Source organism: Rattus norvegicus, chromosome 9 (genome assembly GCF_036323735.1).
Source record: "Rattus norvegicus strain BN/NHsdMcwi chromosome 9, GRCr8, whole genome shotgun sequence".
In the NCBI taxonomy this organism is placed as follows: Eukaryota; Metazoa; Chordata; class Mammalia; order Rodentia; family Muridae; genus Rattus; species Rattus norvegicus.
The window spans coordinates 57,332,412-57,344,707 of NC_086027.1; the positions used below are offsets into that span (position 1 = coordinate 57,332,412).

The 12,296-nt window shown below is 43.5% G+C and overlaps 1 protein-coding gene across 10 annotated transcripts in view; it reads left to right on the forward strand.

Annotated features, from left to right (window-relative positions):
- The window catches only part of Myo1b (myosin Ib), a 162,277-nt gene extending 150,353 nt beyond the window's left edge, over window positions 1-11,924 (forward strand). For 9 of the 10 annotated variants that reach the window (XM_039082950.2, XM_063266575.1, XM_063266578.1 and 6 more), the window contains 5 exons: window positions 2,076-2,182; window positions 4,259-4,391; window positions 5,071-5,223; window positions 6,536-6,663; window positions 10,168-11,924. In XM_039082950.2, the coding sequence (XP_038938878.1) occupies window positions 2,076-2,182; window positions 4,259-4,391; window positions 5,071-5,223; window positions 6,536-6,663; window positions 10,168-10,291 (645 nt within the window). In that variant the 3' untranslated portion in view covers window positions 10,292-11,924. The remainder of the gene's footprint in view (window positions 1-2,075; window positions 2,183-4,258; window positions 4,392-5,070; window positions 5,224-6,535; window positions 6,664-10,167) is intronic. The other variant, NM_053986.2, reaches the window with a different exon arrangement.
- The last annotated feature ends 372 nt before the right edge of the window (window positions 11,925-12,296 follow it).

Below are 12,296 nucleotides of genomic sequence, written 5' to 3' on the forward strand. Positions count from 1 at the left end.
ACTCTTGGTTTAAGTGTTGGTAGGCTGCCATATAAAGTCAGATCTTAATACATCTGTCACCTTGATACGGCTTGTCTGTGGTCTCTGCCTTGGCATAGCCTCCGCTGTACTTGGCTTTCTGTGAGAGCTCCTGCAGGAGCTGAGGCAATCCCTGATGCAGTTGGCTTGCTTTTCTTTGACCTTCCAGGTGGTTCGGGTAATTGGGGGTTCTCTTGTTTCCCTCTCTGTCTGAGGGAACTCTGCAGGAGATAGAGATCATTATTTTTGAAGATCTTCAGACAAGGTAGTTAAATCCTACTAATTAGAATGCATTTATCTTACCAGATTTATTAAACACATACACTAATACATGTGTTAACATACACACTTCAGGCCAGAAGGCGAGCATTGCAGTCCCTCAAGGAAAAACTTCCTCTGTCCTAACTTAGGGGAAGCTGAAAAATTTGTTATATCTTGCATTATATTTTCGTACTGTGTGGTTCTTATGGGAACTGAATTTTGGTGTATGTGGAGCTGAGGGAACTCAGGTGCAGTGGGGGACAGATACCATTGCTGATAACCTTCCTGGGGAAGTTCGGCCCTTGGTGGTGTTGCCTCTGCTTTCTTTGAGCAAGACTTTCTTTGAATGACTTAGTTATATGGAATGTTGAATATACATCGTTATTAGATGTTACAAATGAGTATTAGAAAGACTTGTGGCTATGACTAGTGGCTGTATATCCCAGACAGTTCTCTCCTGGGGTCACATGTAAGAATGACATTTTTACTGAGTAGTATGATTCATGGATGCCAAGTTCTGTTCTGTAGCAGATTTAACAGCCTCTTGATTCCTCAGCTTCCCCTTGGAGTCTGACGTGGAAGCCATTTGCAAACATAAGAGCAGGAGTAACTACTGTTGGGCTCGGCACTGCCCTGTCTCTGCTTACCCTTTCCTCCTGTGGGTGGAAGCTGGGAGAGATCTGTTCACTCCTGAAGGGAGCCTTATCCTTGAGAGAGCACCCATCAAGCCCTCATTTCTTCCTACAGTAATTTCAGCGGAGGCACTACCCCACCTGTCATCCAGTCCCTTGAAAAATCTGTCCCGGCTCCTCTGGTCAGCCCTGTCCTCCTGCATTTTATCCTCAGAGTTGAGGGATTCCCAGGTTCCATTGCGCAGTAGTGGTAGTAGAGGGAATTTATGCGTTGGTTTTTCGGAGTGGAGGGATGGCTCAGCATTTAAGAGCATTGACTGATCTTCCAGAGGACTCATGTTCAACTCCCAGCAACCACACAACAGCTCACAACTGTCTGTAACTCCATTCCAGGGGTCCAGCACCTCACACATACATGCAGGCAAACACCAGTGCACATGAAATGAAAAGCAACTTAAAAAGAGGCATCAGTTTTCACACTGTCCATAGCATACTTGTAGATCATACATTCAGTTTAGTGGAGGACTACTATCATAGGTCTGTGCTTGTTTGTTTCTGAGACAGCGGTCTCACTCAGGCTGACCTCACATTTGGTGTGTGGCCCAGGCAGGCCTTAAACTCATAGTTTCTGCCTTAGCCTCTGGGATTAGTGCGGGGATTCGATTGTCTCCAGACATGTCCCTCCACTACTAGCCTTTAAAAATGAAAATAGTAGGATTAAAAGGTTAAGAGTGCACACTTCCAGGTCAGAGGGCTGTGCAGATCTGCATGGGATTGCTGTGTTGTGCCATACGGTGCTGTTTCCTGTGAGGCTGTGTTCAGGAGTGACAGCCTCAGACATGGAGGGCCTTAGGGATTTACAATGTAACAAAATGAATATAGACTTCCTGGGCGCAGGCCACTCAGGTCCTCTTATATTTTGAGGAACCATCCCAGATTCTGCAATACAAATGTTTCCTAACATTGTCTTAATGGATTTAATCCCAGAACTTGGGAGGCAGAGGTGGGCAGATTTCTGTGAGTTGAAAGCCAGCTGGGGAATATCAGGACAGCCATGGCTCTGCAGCAAGACCCTTTCCGGTCGCGCAAAACAAACCAAAAAAGCAAGTACGAATGTATTTGTGTAAGTGGTTCTTTGTGTGTGTTTTCTCTTATGTCTCACAGTGTAAAAAATACAGGGATCAATTCACAGACCAGCAGAAACTTATTTATGAAGAGAAGCTGGAGGCCAGTGAACTCTTCAAAGACAAGAAGGCTTTATATCCTTCTAGGTACGTACATAGAGTTGTGCCTGCTCAGGAATGCTAGTGCTTTATTAATTGCTTTCTCAAATATGGTCGCATCTTTTCTAATGGAGTTTAATTCTAGTAATGGATGACTGGTGCTTAGTTTTGTGAATGACCTCAGAGGCTATTGCCTATAAGTGCACCTGACCCCTGGGCAGCAGCTTCCGTGCAAGGCGGAAGGATTACAGTCGTTGGTTTTGATCTGTTGACCTTCGCTTAAATCATTTAGTAAATAGGAGGTCATGCAAAATGATTGTCAGTGGGGGACCCTGTCTTCAAGGCTCTTTTTGCATTGGACAGTAGTCACTGTTGGGATCTTTCTGCCAATATCAAGTCAGATCAGAAACTCATTTGTAAGGTCAGTGCCTGAGGCGGACAGTTCATTATCCCTGCTTGTTACGTAAGCATGGGCCCATGCTGTCCTTAGGTTGCTAAATGGCTGGTCATAACCTCAGTGGCCTGTTCAGAAGTTCAGTTCGGCTTTTTTGGACACTATGTACTCAAGAAAAGAATAAACACGCTGCAAATTTAGCAAGTCCGGTCCTTGACAAAGGACTTGGTATGTGCAAGGATTACCCGGCATCCTACATTCGGCTGTCCCGTACATTCCTGTTTCATCTGGTCTTTACAAACAAGTAGGTTGTGTAGTTTCACGCCAGTATCTCTAGTGACTTGTAGCTTTGCCTAAAGAAAGATCTAGAAATAAAAATCATATTTCGTGAGCATTTATCATTTCTATCTGTATACACATTTGAAAAGTCTACTTTTAAGGGGATTAAATGAGCAGAGTTGCCAGGCCCTTGGGGTTTGGATATCTTGAATTATAGTTCCCTCCTTCAGCTTTTTGAATGCTTAAGTCAAACACAGTGACTAAATCCTAAATCTTCTAATGTGCCTACTATGTGCAGACTAAGCCAATGGCAAAGCTGTGTGCTTTCTTCACAAGCTGATCTTTATACACCCTCAAATCAGACAGCAGACTTCTTAAACACTTCCCATAGAAGACGCCAAATATAGGGGGCGGGGGAGCGTATAGAATATATCACTAAGGGAACAGACTAAAATTAGGCTCTTGGCACTTTTTATTATTAAGAACATGATTAACTGTGAACACACAGTTAACTTCAAACCAAATCCTTTCTGAGGAGTTATGTCAGTTTTCGGAGAAGGTGGCCCACTCACTTCACCCGTGGGAGATAGGGAAGAATTTGCCTCCCCATGCTGTGAAGCAGCATTGCCTGGGGTTTCAGCCTCTAAAGTCCTGGGAACTGCAAAGAGCTGACCACCTAAGTAGATTTTTCTTCCCTAGTCTCCACCCACACTACAAGCATTTCAAGTCGCCCATGCTCAGTTTCCAGAAAGGAACTCAAAAAAAAAGTTGTAAATCCCATGGGCCAGCAATCTTTTTCTTGGTGCCTTTTTAACAGTGCCCTGAGGGAGTCACAGGGTGTCCTAGGAGACTGCATTTAAGTGACCTCTCCGCAGAAGCAAATGGCTCTGGATCTGCATGAGTGCCTGTCACTTCCAGGCACATCCTACTGAGGTGGCCATGAGCCTCCAGAGTTCCGTGGGAAAATCAAGTACAAGATGGGGGGTTTTTAATGTGAGTGTCAAGCCCTATCCCTCCTTCCCAAAAAGGTTATTGACTTTTTTCCCCTCTGTAAGAAAATGACATTTGTCTTTGAAGCAGATGGTGGTGATGATGTTGGGCTTTCTCGTTGGCTTACACTGTTTCCGTGTGTTGGTGCACACTGTGTGGGCAGCTGTCAGCTTTCTGTTACAGATGAGAGTGCCCTTTCCTGCACACAAGGCCACATGCTTGACTCCGCCTGTGGCAGAGTGATGTGCTCCACTGGCAGCGTCAGAATCTTTTTCACCTAAGTTTAAGGCTTCATTTCTAACTTACGTCTAATACAGTGCCTGTGCAACGTGTAAATACACTGAAGTCATGTTCATGAAGTTTTTAAACTGTTTTTAAGATGACCTGACTTATCTCCTTCTGTCATTGGGTGTCTCTGCTTGAAACCATTTCTAAGGTGCAAGAATTTTTATTTCCTTTAGTGTTGGTCAGCCATTCCAAGGAGCTTACCTGGAAATCAACAAGAACCCAAAATATAAGAAACTCAAAGATGCCATTGAAGAGAAGATCATTATTGCTGAGGTTGTGAACAAAATCAACCGGGCTAATGGGAAGGTAAAAATGCTAACCCCCCTGTGTGGCCTGAAAGAGTCCTGCTCTTGTTTCTGAATTAAACAATTTGCATTTCTCATTCTAGTAAACTGTGGAGGAGGTAAACTCCTTACCTTTAAATGTAAACTTCTGTCCTCTGAAGTTCTTACAAATTGAAAATATGAGAGCACGAGAGATGTGTGAGAGATGGATGGCTTAGTGGACGAAAAGCAGCCGCTCTGGAAGGATAGCAACCTGGGTTAAAATCCCAAGCTTCAACCTAAGAGTCAGGGCTGTGGTGTGGCTGCTTATAACACCACACTGGAGGGTGGATCCTGGGGGCTTGTTGTCTCGGCAGCCTGACTGAAACAGAGGTCCCAGTTCACTGAGAGACTCTCTCAAGGAAATAAGTGGAGGAAGACAGAATATACCCAGTATCCTCCTCTGACCTTCACATGTGTGTCCCTGTGGACACGCAGCCTCACACACGTTCGTGTGCATGCATTGCAGACATACGTACCTAAGAAGTTTTAAGACTTCATTTTGTGTGTCTTAGTTTACATAGGTATGCTTGCTGAAAGACAGCAGAATAACGTATACATTTCTAGAAATAACTAAAGGTTTACACTTATGGGCCATTTTGGAGTGTTTTGGGTCATTGGTCCATACTTTCCTCTATCTCCCTCTCTCTCTCTGGTTTCAGAGTACATCTCGGATTTTCCTCTTAACAAACAATAACCTTCTCCTTGCTGACCAAAAGTCGGGGCAGATCAAGTCCGAGGTCCCCCTGGTGGATGTGACTAAGGTCTCCATGAGTTCACAGAATGATGGTTTCTTTGCAGTACACCTCAAGGAGGTAAGCTTCGCTCGGTGACTTGACAGATAGGCTTCCTCACGCGTCCGCCTGACTAGGCCTGCCCCTCACACTCTCACACTCCTACTGACTTGTAAAGTTTGGATCTATTCACCCACATCTAAAATCCCAGGCCTTCTTTTCCAGTAATTGAATTACACCTTTATCACATTGCTCACTTGACTTCTGAAAATAATGTGTGAAAATATATAGAAAATTTGTCTTTCTGGTGTTTCTTCTGTATGCCAATTTACAGATGTCATCTTTCTTGTCCGTTGTTAACTGGTGGTTTATCGAAGGCTACAATTAAAGTAGAACATTGTGCGCTGGTTTTTTCTTAACCTGCATATTTACTGGCTTACATTGAGAGGTTAAAATGTTTGACTGGAGCCAGGCTATTTTTAACTCTTTATTAACCACATCTTTGGAATCATATCTACTTCATAGCACTGATAGAAGGCTTTATGCACAATATGCACAAATGCTTAACAGAATGATTGTCACGTAGTTGTCCGTGCTAAATAAATGATAGCATCTATCAGTGCCTATATAGAAAAGGCTTGCTTACCTTAGCCTGTCAACCCCACTATAGCTCTAAGTCTAAATGGAAACCAAATCATACAACAGCTGCTCTCAGCCCCTTACACACAAAACCAGCTTGGGAGCTGGGTGAGCGGCTGCCACTCTGGCTGTGGCCTCGTCTGTTCACAGAAGAATTCTATTGGATCCAGGTTCCCTAGCGGTTCCTGTGCTGCAGCCGAAGTTAGGATGCCCTGGGTATTTGAAATATTTTTGTTGTTACTTCTATTTTTTTAAAAAAATTGATTGCTTTTTACATTATTTTTTGTTTACGGTTATTTATTGTGTGTATATTGATAGGAGTCAGAGGACAACTTGTGGGAAGGCAGTTTTCTCTTTCCATCACGGCAATCCCAGGGATCGAACCCTGGCTGTCAGGCTTTGTGGCAAGCGCTACCCACTGAGCCATCTCACTGGTCCCTATTGTTGCTTTTAAAAAAAAAAAAAAAACGAAATCCCTGAATGGTTTCGGAACGGTGTGCTTCGAGAATGAGTTAGAAGTTGGGTTGTTGCTCTTCAAAACTGATTGTGCAAACCCACCACAAAGGTATCAGTGTGGCTTCTCATCCAGGGGGTCTGCAGCAGACGCAGCTCTGGGCCACTGACTGACTCTAGGAAACGGGCTTGTGTCGGAGTACCAGTCTGTCCTTACTGCTCATCTGGGAGGATGTGCTCCCGTGTCTCAGGACCTGCAAACCTTTCCATCCTCCTTCTAACCCTTGTCTTGTCTTTGCAGGGTTCAGAAGCAGCTAGTAAGGGTGACTTTCTCTTCAGCAGTGACCACCTGATTGAAATGGCAACCAAGTTGTATCGCACGACTCTTAGCCAAACTAAACAGAAGCTCAATATCGAGATTTCCGATGAGTACGTCCACGTTTTGTGTAGTACACTTTTGGACTTTCAGCTTGACTGTTGCGTTTGGTTCTTCAGTCTCATTCAACTGTTTTAGGTGGCAGAGTATGGCTGATGAAGGATACACCCCAGGTGACACTGACCAAAGCCGAGTGCTTTATACTTTATTAGCAAGACAGACATATAAAAGAAAAAGAATCAGCAGGTGACATGGTTTGAGCTTGTAGAAAAGTAAAAGAAAGCAAAGGTAGGGTATTATTTTGACAGAGAGACTGGGGAGACTTCTCAACTATAAATTGGCTGAGAGATCAACCCAGACAGCAATGCAGGAAGATGCTGTACAGCACAGACAGGCAGTAGATCCGAAGAGAAGAGCATTCTACAGCAGAGAGATTGTGGGAGAAGATCCCAGAGAGAAAAGTGCAGTCCAGTTATGCAGAGCTTGGTGAAACGTAGAGTTGAGCTCCTGCTGAGAATGATAAAAAGACCACGAGGGGATTTGGGCACGGCTGTGGCCTTACCTGGTTTTAAAGGATACAGTGTGGGCAGTTACCTCTAGTGAGAGGCTAGGGTAGAACAGAGGGGCTGACTAGGGCAAGGCAATGTTGCTTAACCTAGGGTGTGAGCAGAAGATAGGAGTGGTCAGATCCTGAGTGTGATGGGAGGAAAGACGGGAGAGGTGTGAGTAGGTTGCCTCTTAGGGCCCAGCTATGTCGCTGTGTGTATGCCTGCTGAGGAAAGGCTTTATGAGCAGCAGGAGTGGTTCTGAGTCAGGGACTAACCTTCATTTCATATTTTGATAACTGGAGTTGTAGAAAAGGTATATCACACTGAAACAGTTTGTAAGTAGTGCTAAGACTGGTGTAAATGTGAAATTTACTCCCTCTTAAAAGTTTTGCATCCACATTTTAATTTTGGATACTAATATCCCAAGAAGATTTTCTTTTTTAATTAAGAATTTTCCAAGGCAAGACTGTTGACACCTACCTGCTTATACTCGTGGGACAGAGGCAGAAGGACCACTGCAAACTCAAGGCCGTTCTGATCCACCCCACCCCCTCACCACCTGGATGCAGTAGCCTTACAGCTATAGGAAGAATAGCTCACTCCGAAGTCCAGACCCTGGAAATCTCTCTTTAATATAGAATTTGTCTGAGCTTCTGAAATCTGGTTCCTTCCTATACACACAGAGGCTATGCAGGAACAGTGTGTTTGTGTTTCTCAATTGTGGTCAACAGTAGGATCCCTCAATTGGCCATTCCCACCTGGGAGTGCTCGTGTAATTACTCTGCCCACATTATAGATGTCACTGGCTTTTACTAAGTAATCTTCTGAGTGATTTACAATGTGGCCATATGAAAGACAATTATTTGATACCATTATAATAACTCCTCTCCTGTTGTATTCCCTAATGGTTGGTCTGATGAAAATAGGTCAGTGGATGGAACCTCTCATATCCCCCATGGGTCCCTTCCCTAAGCCTGCAGAAGAGTTTTTAGGGAGTCTCTTTCATGCCCCTGGAATTTCTAAGCAGGCCTTGGAAATTCCCTAATGGAGCAGTTCAGACTGACACAGACTTCTCAGGCCCTGGCAGAGCTGTCTCATCCTATATTTCCAGCCCTACATAGAGCTTGACCCCAGCCCATTGCCAGATGTGTAGCACATGTGTCATGAACAGAATGCAGTTCAATGACTATGCCCTTCCTCATAGCCTTTTCAGAAGCGGAAGTGGTTGCTTTAACAAACTGGTTTCCCTGGTCTTTGTGAATAAATTGGCTGATTCTTACCTGCTAATTGGTATGGATGTAGAAATGAGTTGAAGTCACTCAGAGACGCCACTGTGTCAAAATTCCAAGTCCTTAAATTCCCAAACAGCCGACCCTGTGTGTAGACTGCACTTAAAGGTAACTTGCAGAATGTGAGTGCTTCAACATGAAGTTGTGACAGTAACTACCCATGCTCCTTTTACTTTTGAAATTATGGCTGCCATCAACACTGCGAAATGATACATCCATATTCTCATTGGCTGGAGAATGCTTCCCAAGTTGCTCTTCTTGAAATGGAAAGAAATAATAGTAGTTAACTTCTCCCCAGTTATCTTAAAGCTACGTCCATGTAAATGACCAAGAACAGTGCAGTTCATGGTATAAAATGCATTTAGCCATGATTATTTCCCAAGTGAATTTCAGTTGTACCCTATGAGCTCAAAGAAAGTGTAAGACTTATAAAACTGTTTGAATCTGTTTTAAATTTGAAAGCTTTTTTGAGGCACACAAGTGCAGTTACCTATGTAGCCAAGCGTGCACATTGGCTCACACCTTTAACCATAGCCTTGTAACTTTAGGAGTTCAAGGCCAGCCAAATAAACACAGTGAGGTCCAGGCCATCCCAGGCTGCACAGTGAGACCTTTTCTCAAAAAGAAAAGAATAATAATATACTGGAGACATATCCCAGAGAGGAAAATGTAGAGTCGCAGTTTTCTTCTCTGTGCTTTGAGTTGAAAAAGCAAGAGCCCATTTGAAAGGTCAGTGCTGTTGTCCTTTTAAAGCAGTGAGGGGCTAGAGACCTACCTCAGTCAGAAAAATGCTGAGAAGGACTAACCCCTGAGTTCAGTCCTCAGCACCTACGTAGAATGGCTGGGATAGCTCACACTCGTAATCCCAGTGCTGGGGAAGCGTAAATCCATGAGCGTCACCGCTCAGCCATGTTTAGCGTAACCGGGGAGCTGTGGGTTCTAGGAAGAAACATTTTCTCTAAGAGCTAGGTGGGTAGTGCCCCAAGGAACCACACCCAGGGATGAATTCTAACCAGCAACGAATGGTGGTGCTCCCACACAAGCACGCACATGAACACACACAAAAAAATAAAGCAGTGTATGAATCAGAGGCCTGTGTCACATTTCTCCCCGGGACATAGTATTTATAAAACATGGCCTTTTAACTGGGACTAATGTATACATGGAGCCGTGAATCCTCGCTCTTTCTGTGGATGTTGGTATTATCAACCGCATGCTTGTCAGATAAGTCACTTGGAAACGCACCAGTAGTGTAGGCTGTCTTTGCCCCCAACACCCAGGGGAACATGGTGAAAGATCCCTGATGGCCAATTAGGATGTGGCGTAGGGTGCATGTGAATAGATTTGTCCTTGGTAGTTCATGTGTTTGATTTGTTGAACATTTCATTTGACCCTTTAAAGTTTTGGCCATGAAAAATGGGGGGAGGCAGATTACAGCGTGTTAGTGTGGCAGTGAGCTACTTGATGTCCCCACTGAAACGCCAAGTAACTACTGGCAGCTCATCTTACCCTGCTGGACCATGGCAAGCTTCCTTCTCTTGGAGCTAGCTGATGACATGTGGGAGCAAAATGCAATCAGTTCTCATTAGTCGTGGGGTGGAAAGAGTTAATGAGTACCTGCTACAGTCGGTGTCTGTTATAGAAAGAGAGGGCTACTGTGCCCCCTGGCCTGCCACCTTTCACCTTTGTGCGTGTCTGAGTGTGTTTGGTTTTCTTCTAGGTTCCTGGTACAGTTCAGACAGGACAAAGTATGTGTGAAGTTTATTCAAGGCAACCAGAAAAACGGGAGCGTGCCAACCTGCAAACGAAAGAACAACAGGCTTCTTGAAGTCGCTGTCCCTTAAGTGAGGCCTCCTCTCTGTTCTCACGGACTTGTTTCCTCGTAACAGTGCAATTTTACTTTGTTTCATTTGGGGCTCACTGTATGTTTCAGAATTGCCAAAGGCTAGCTGAGTCCTTTCGGTAAAATTAAAAGTATTTGACTAATGAGTTTTAATTATCAGAACAGTTAATTCTTAAGTCCACATTCTGTCCTGGGCAGGATTATAGAAATTAACATGTCTGTTTCTATGGCATATGTGTTTTCTCCTTAGTTACCTAGGCTTGTGTACCGTAAACCCACATATTACCCATAAATCACTAGTACATGTCAGCATAGGAGGGAGGTTTACAATCAGTTATCAGATATTTATTGAATGCCTAATTTTTGCTGGGCAGTGTGCTGAACTTACTCGGAAACTTCTGTTTTTAAAGCTGTTGCCTTCTGGCTGACTTGTGCTGGGAAAGCAGCAGCTAAGAAGGCTGAAGAGGTTGAGGCGAATGAGGCTGCTAATGAAAGGGCACTAGCAGGGACCTGGTAGTGTGTGCACTCACTGAGAAGCAGTGGTCCTGGGGGGATTGGAGATAGGTGACTGAGTCAAACTCCTCTAGGTTTTCTTATATATATAAATCTATTTGAAAAAGAGATGACCAACATTTACACATACACAGTTATTGGTTCAGATCCCCTGTAATCACCTTCTGTTAGAAAACAGAAGTTGTTTTCACTTTAGAAAAACTAACTGAAGAAGGGCTATACAATGCTTTGTTTTTAGTCCAGAGAAGCATGAGTAAGGACCCTAGATGTCCACAGGGTATCCACCCAGAGTGGCCTAGATGTCCTCAGTGTATCCACCCAGAGTGGCCTAGATGTCCTTAGTGTATCCACCCAGAGTGGCCTAGATGTCCTCAGTGTATCCACCCAGAGTGGCCTAGATGTCCACAGGGTATCCACCCAGAGTCACATAGATGTCCACATTGTATCCACCCAGAGTCACCTAGATGTCCTCAGTGTATCCACCCAGAGTCACCTAGATGTCCTCAATGTATCCACCCAGAGTGGCCTAGATGTCCTCAGTGTATCCACCCAGAGTCAGTAGCTTTTGAAACTGCATGATAAAAAGAGGCTGAGAGCCATTCAGACTGGCAGATCTTCTCTTTGATGTGCAATAAAACATCCAAGATCACTTTTGAAAGTTTTATTTATAATATGCATTTTTGTATGAGAGAGCTGATTGGTATAAGGTGTGTATTTTAGTCAAAGATCAAAATTTAACGTTAGAATTAGTTTTCAGGGTTTTTTTTTTCTTCTTCAAAATTTACAATAAGGATTCATTTTGGAAACCACATTTTAAACTCTGGAATTAAATTTTTTCTTATTTGGGAGGATAATGTATATACATTGGGATTATGTTAAATAATAAAATTGTTCTAATTTGATGCCATTTGCTGGATCGCAACTGTATTTTTGTATCTCAAGCTATTTTCATGTTAGTGTCAAAGTAACATGTCACAGAAAGGTTTTCCATTCATATATTTTATGGTCTCTGTGTTAACAGGTTTCCACTAATCTTTTTGTACCAGTATCAGTTGATGAAAAAGTTCTCTGGGGATTTTCTTTTGATTTTTGTACTTAAAAAAAAAATTCTGATAAAGAAATTCTCAGAAGTCTTTGTGTTTATTGGTGCAGGAAGAGGATATAATAATTTTTTACAGTCCCTAAAGTTGGTAAATTCGTAATTCCTGCTATAGGTAAATGGAAACTTAGGACTAATCACTGATATTTTGAAATCATATACTTAACAGTTAACTAAATATACTTACAACATTCAAAACCCTGGTCAGTACGAAAGGCTACCAACTGTCCATTTGCCAACCCACCATCTGTCCGCTCAGTTTCCAAAAGTTAGCCTTTCAGTTGCTTCTGCGTTGTGTGATATGCTTGCTTCAAAGGAGGGTGTGTGGTTCTGTCTTCTACTCAGTCGTCAGAGGCCAAGCTCGTGTGTACATGGTCCTGTTGTTCTTGTCTTC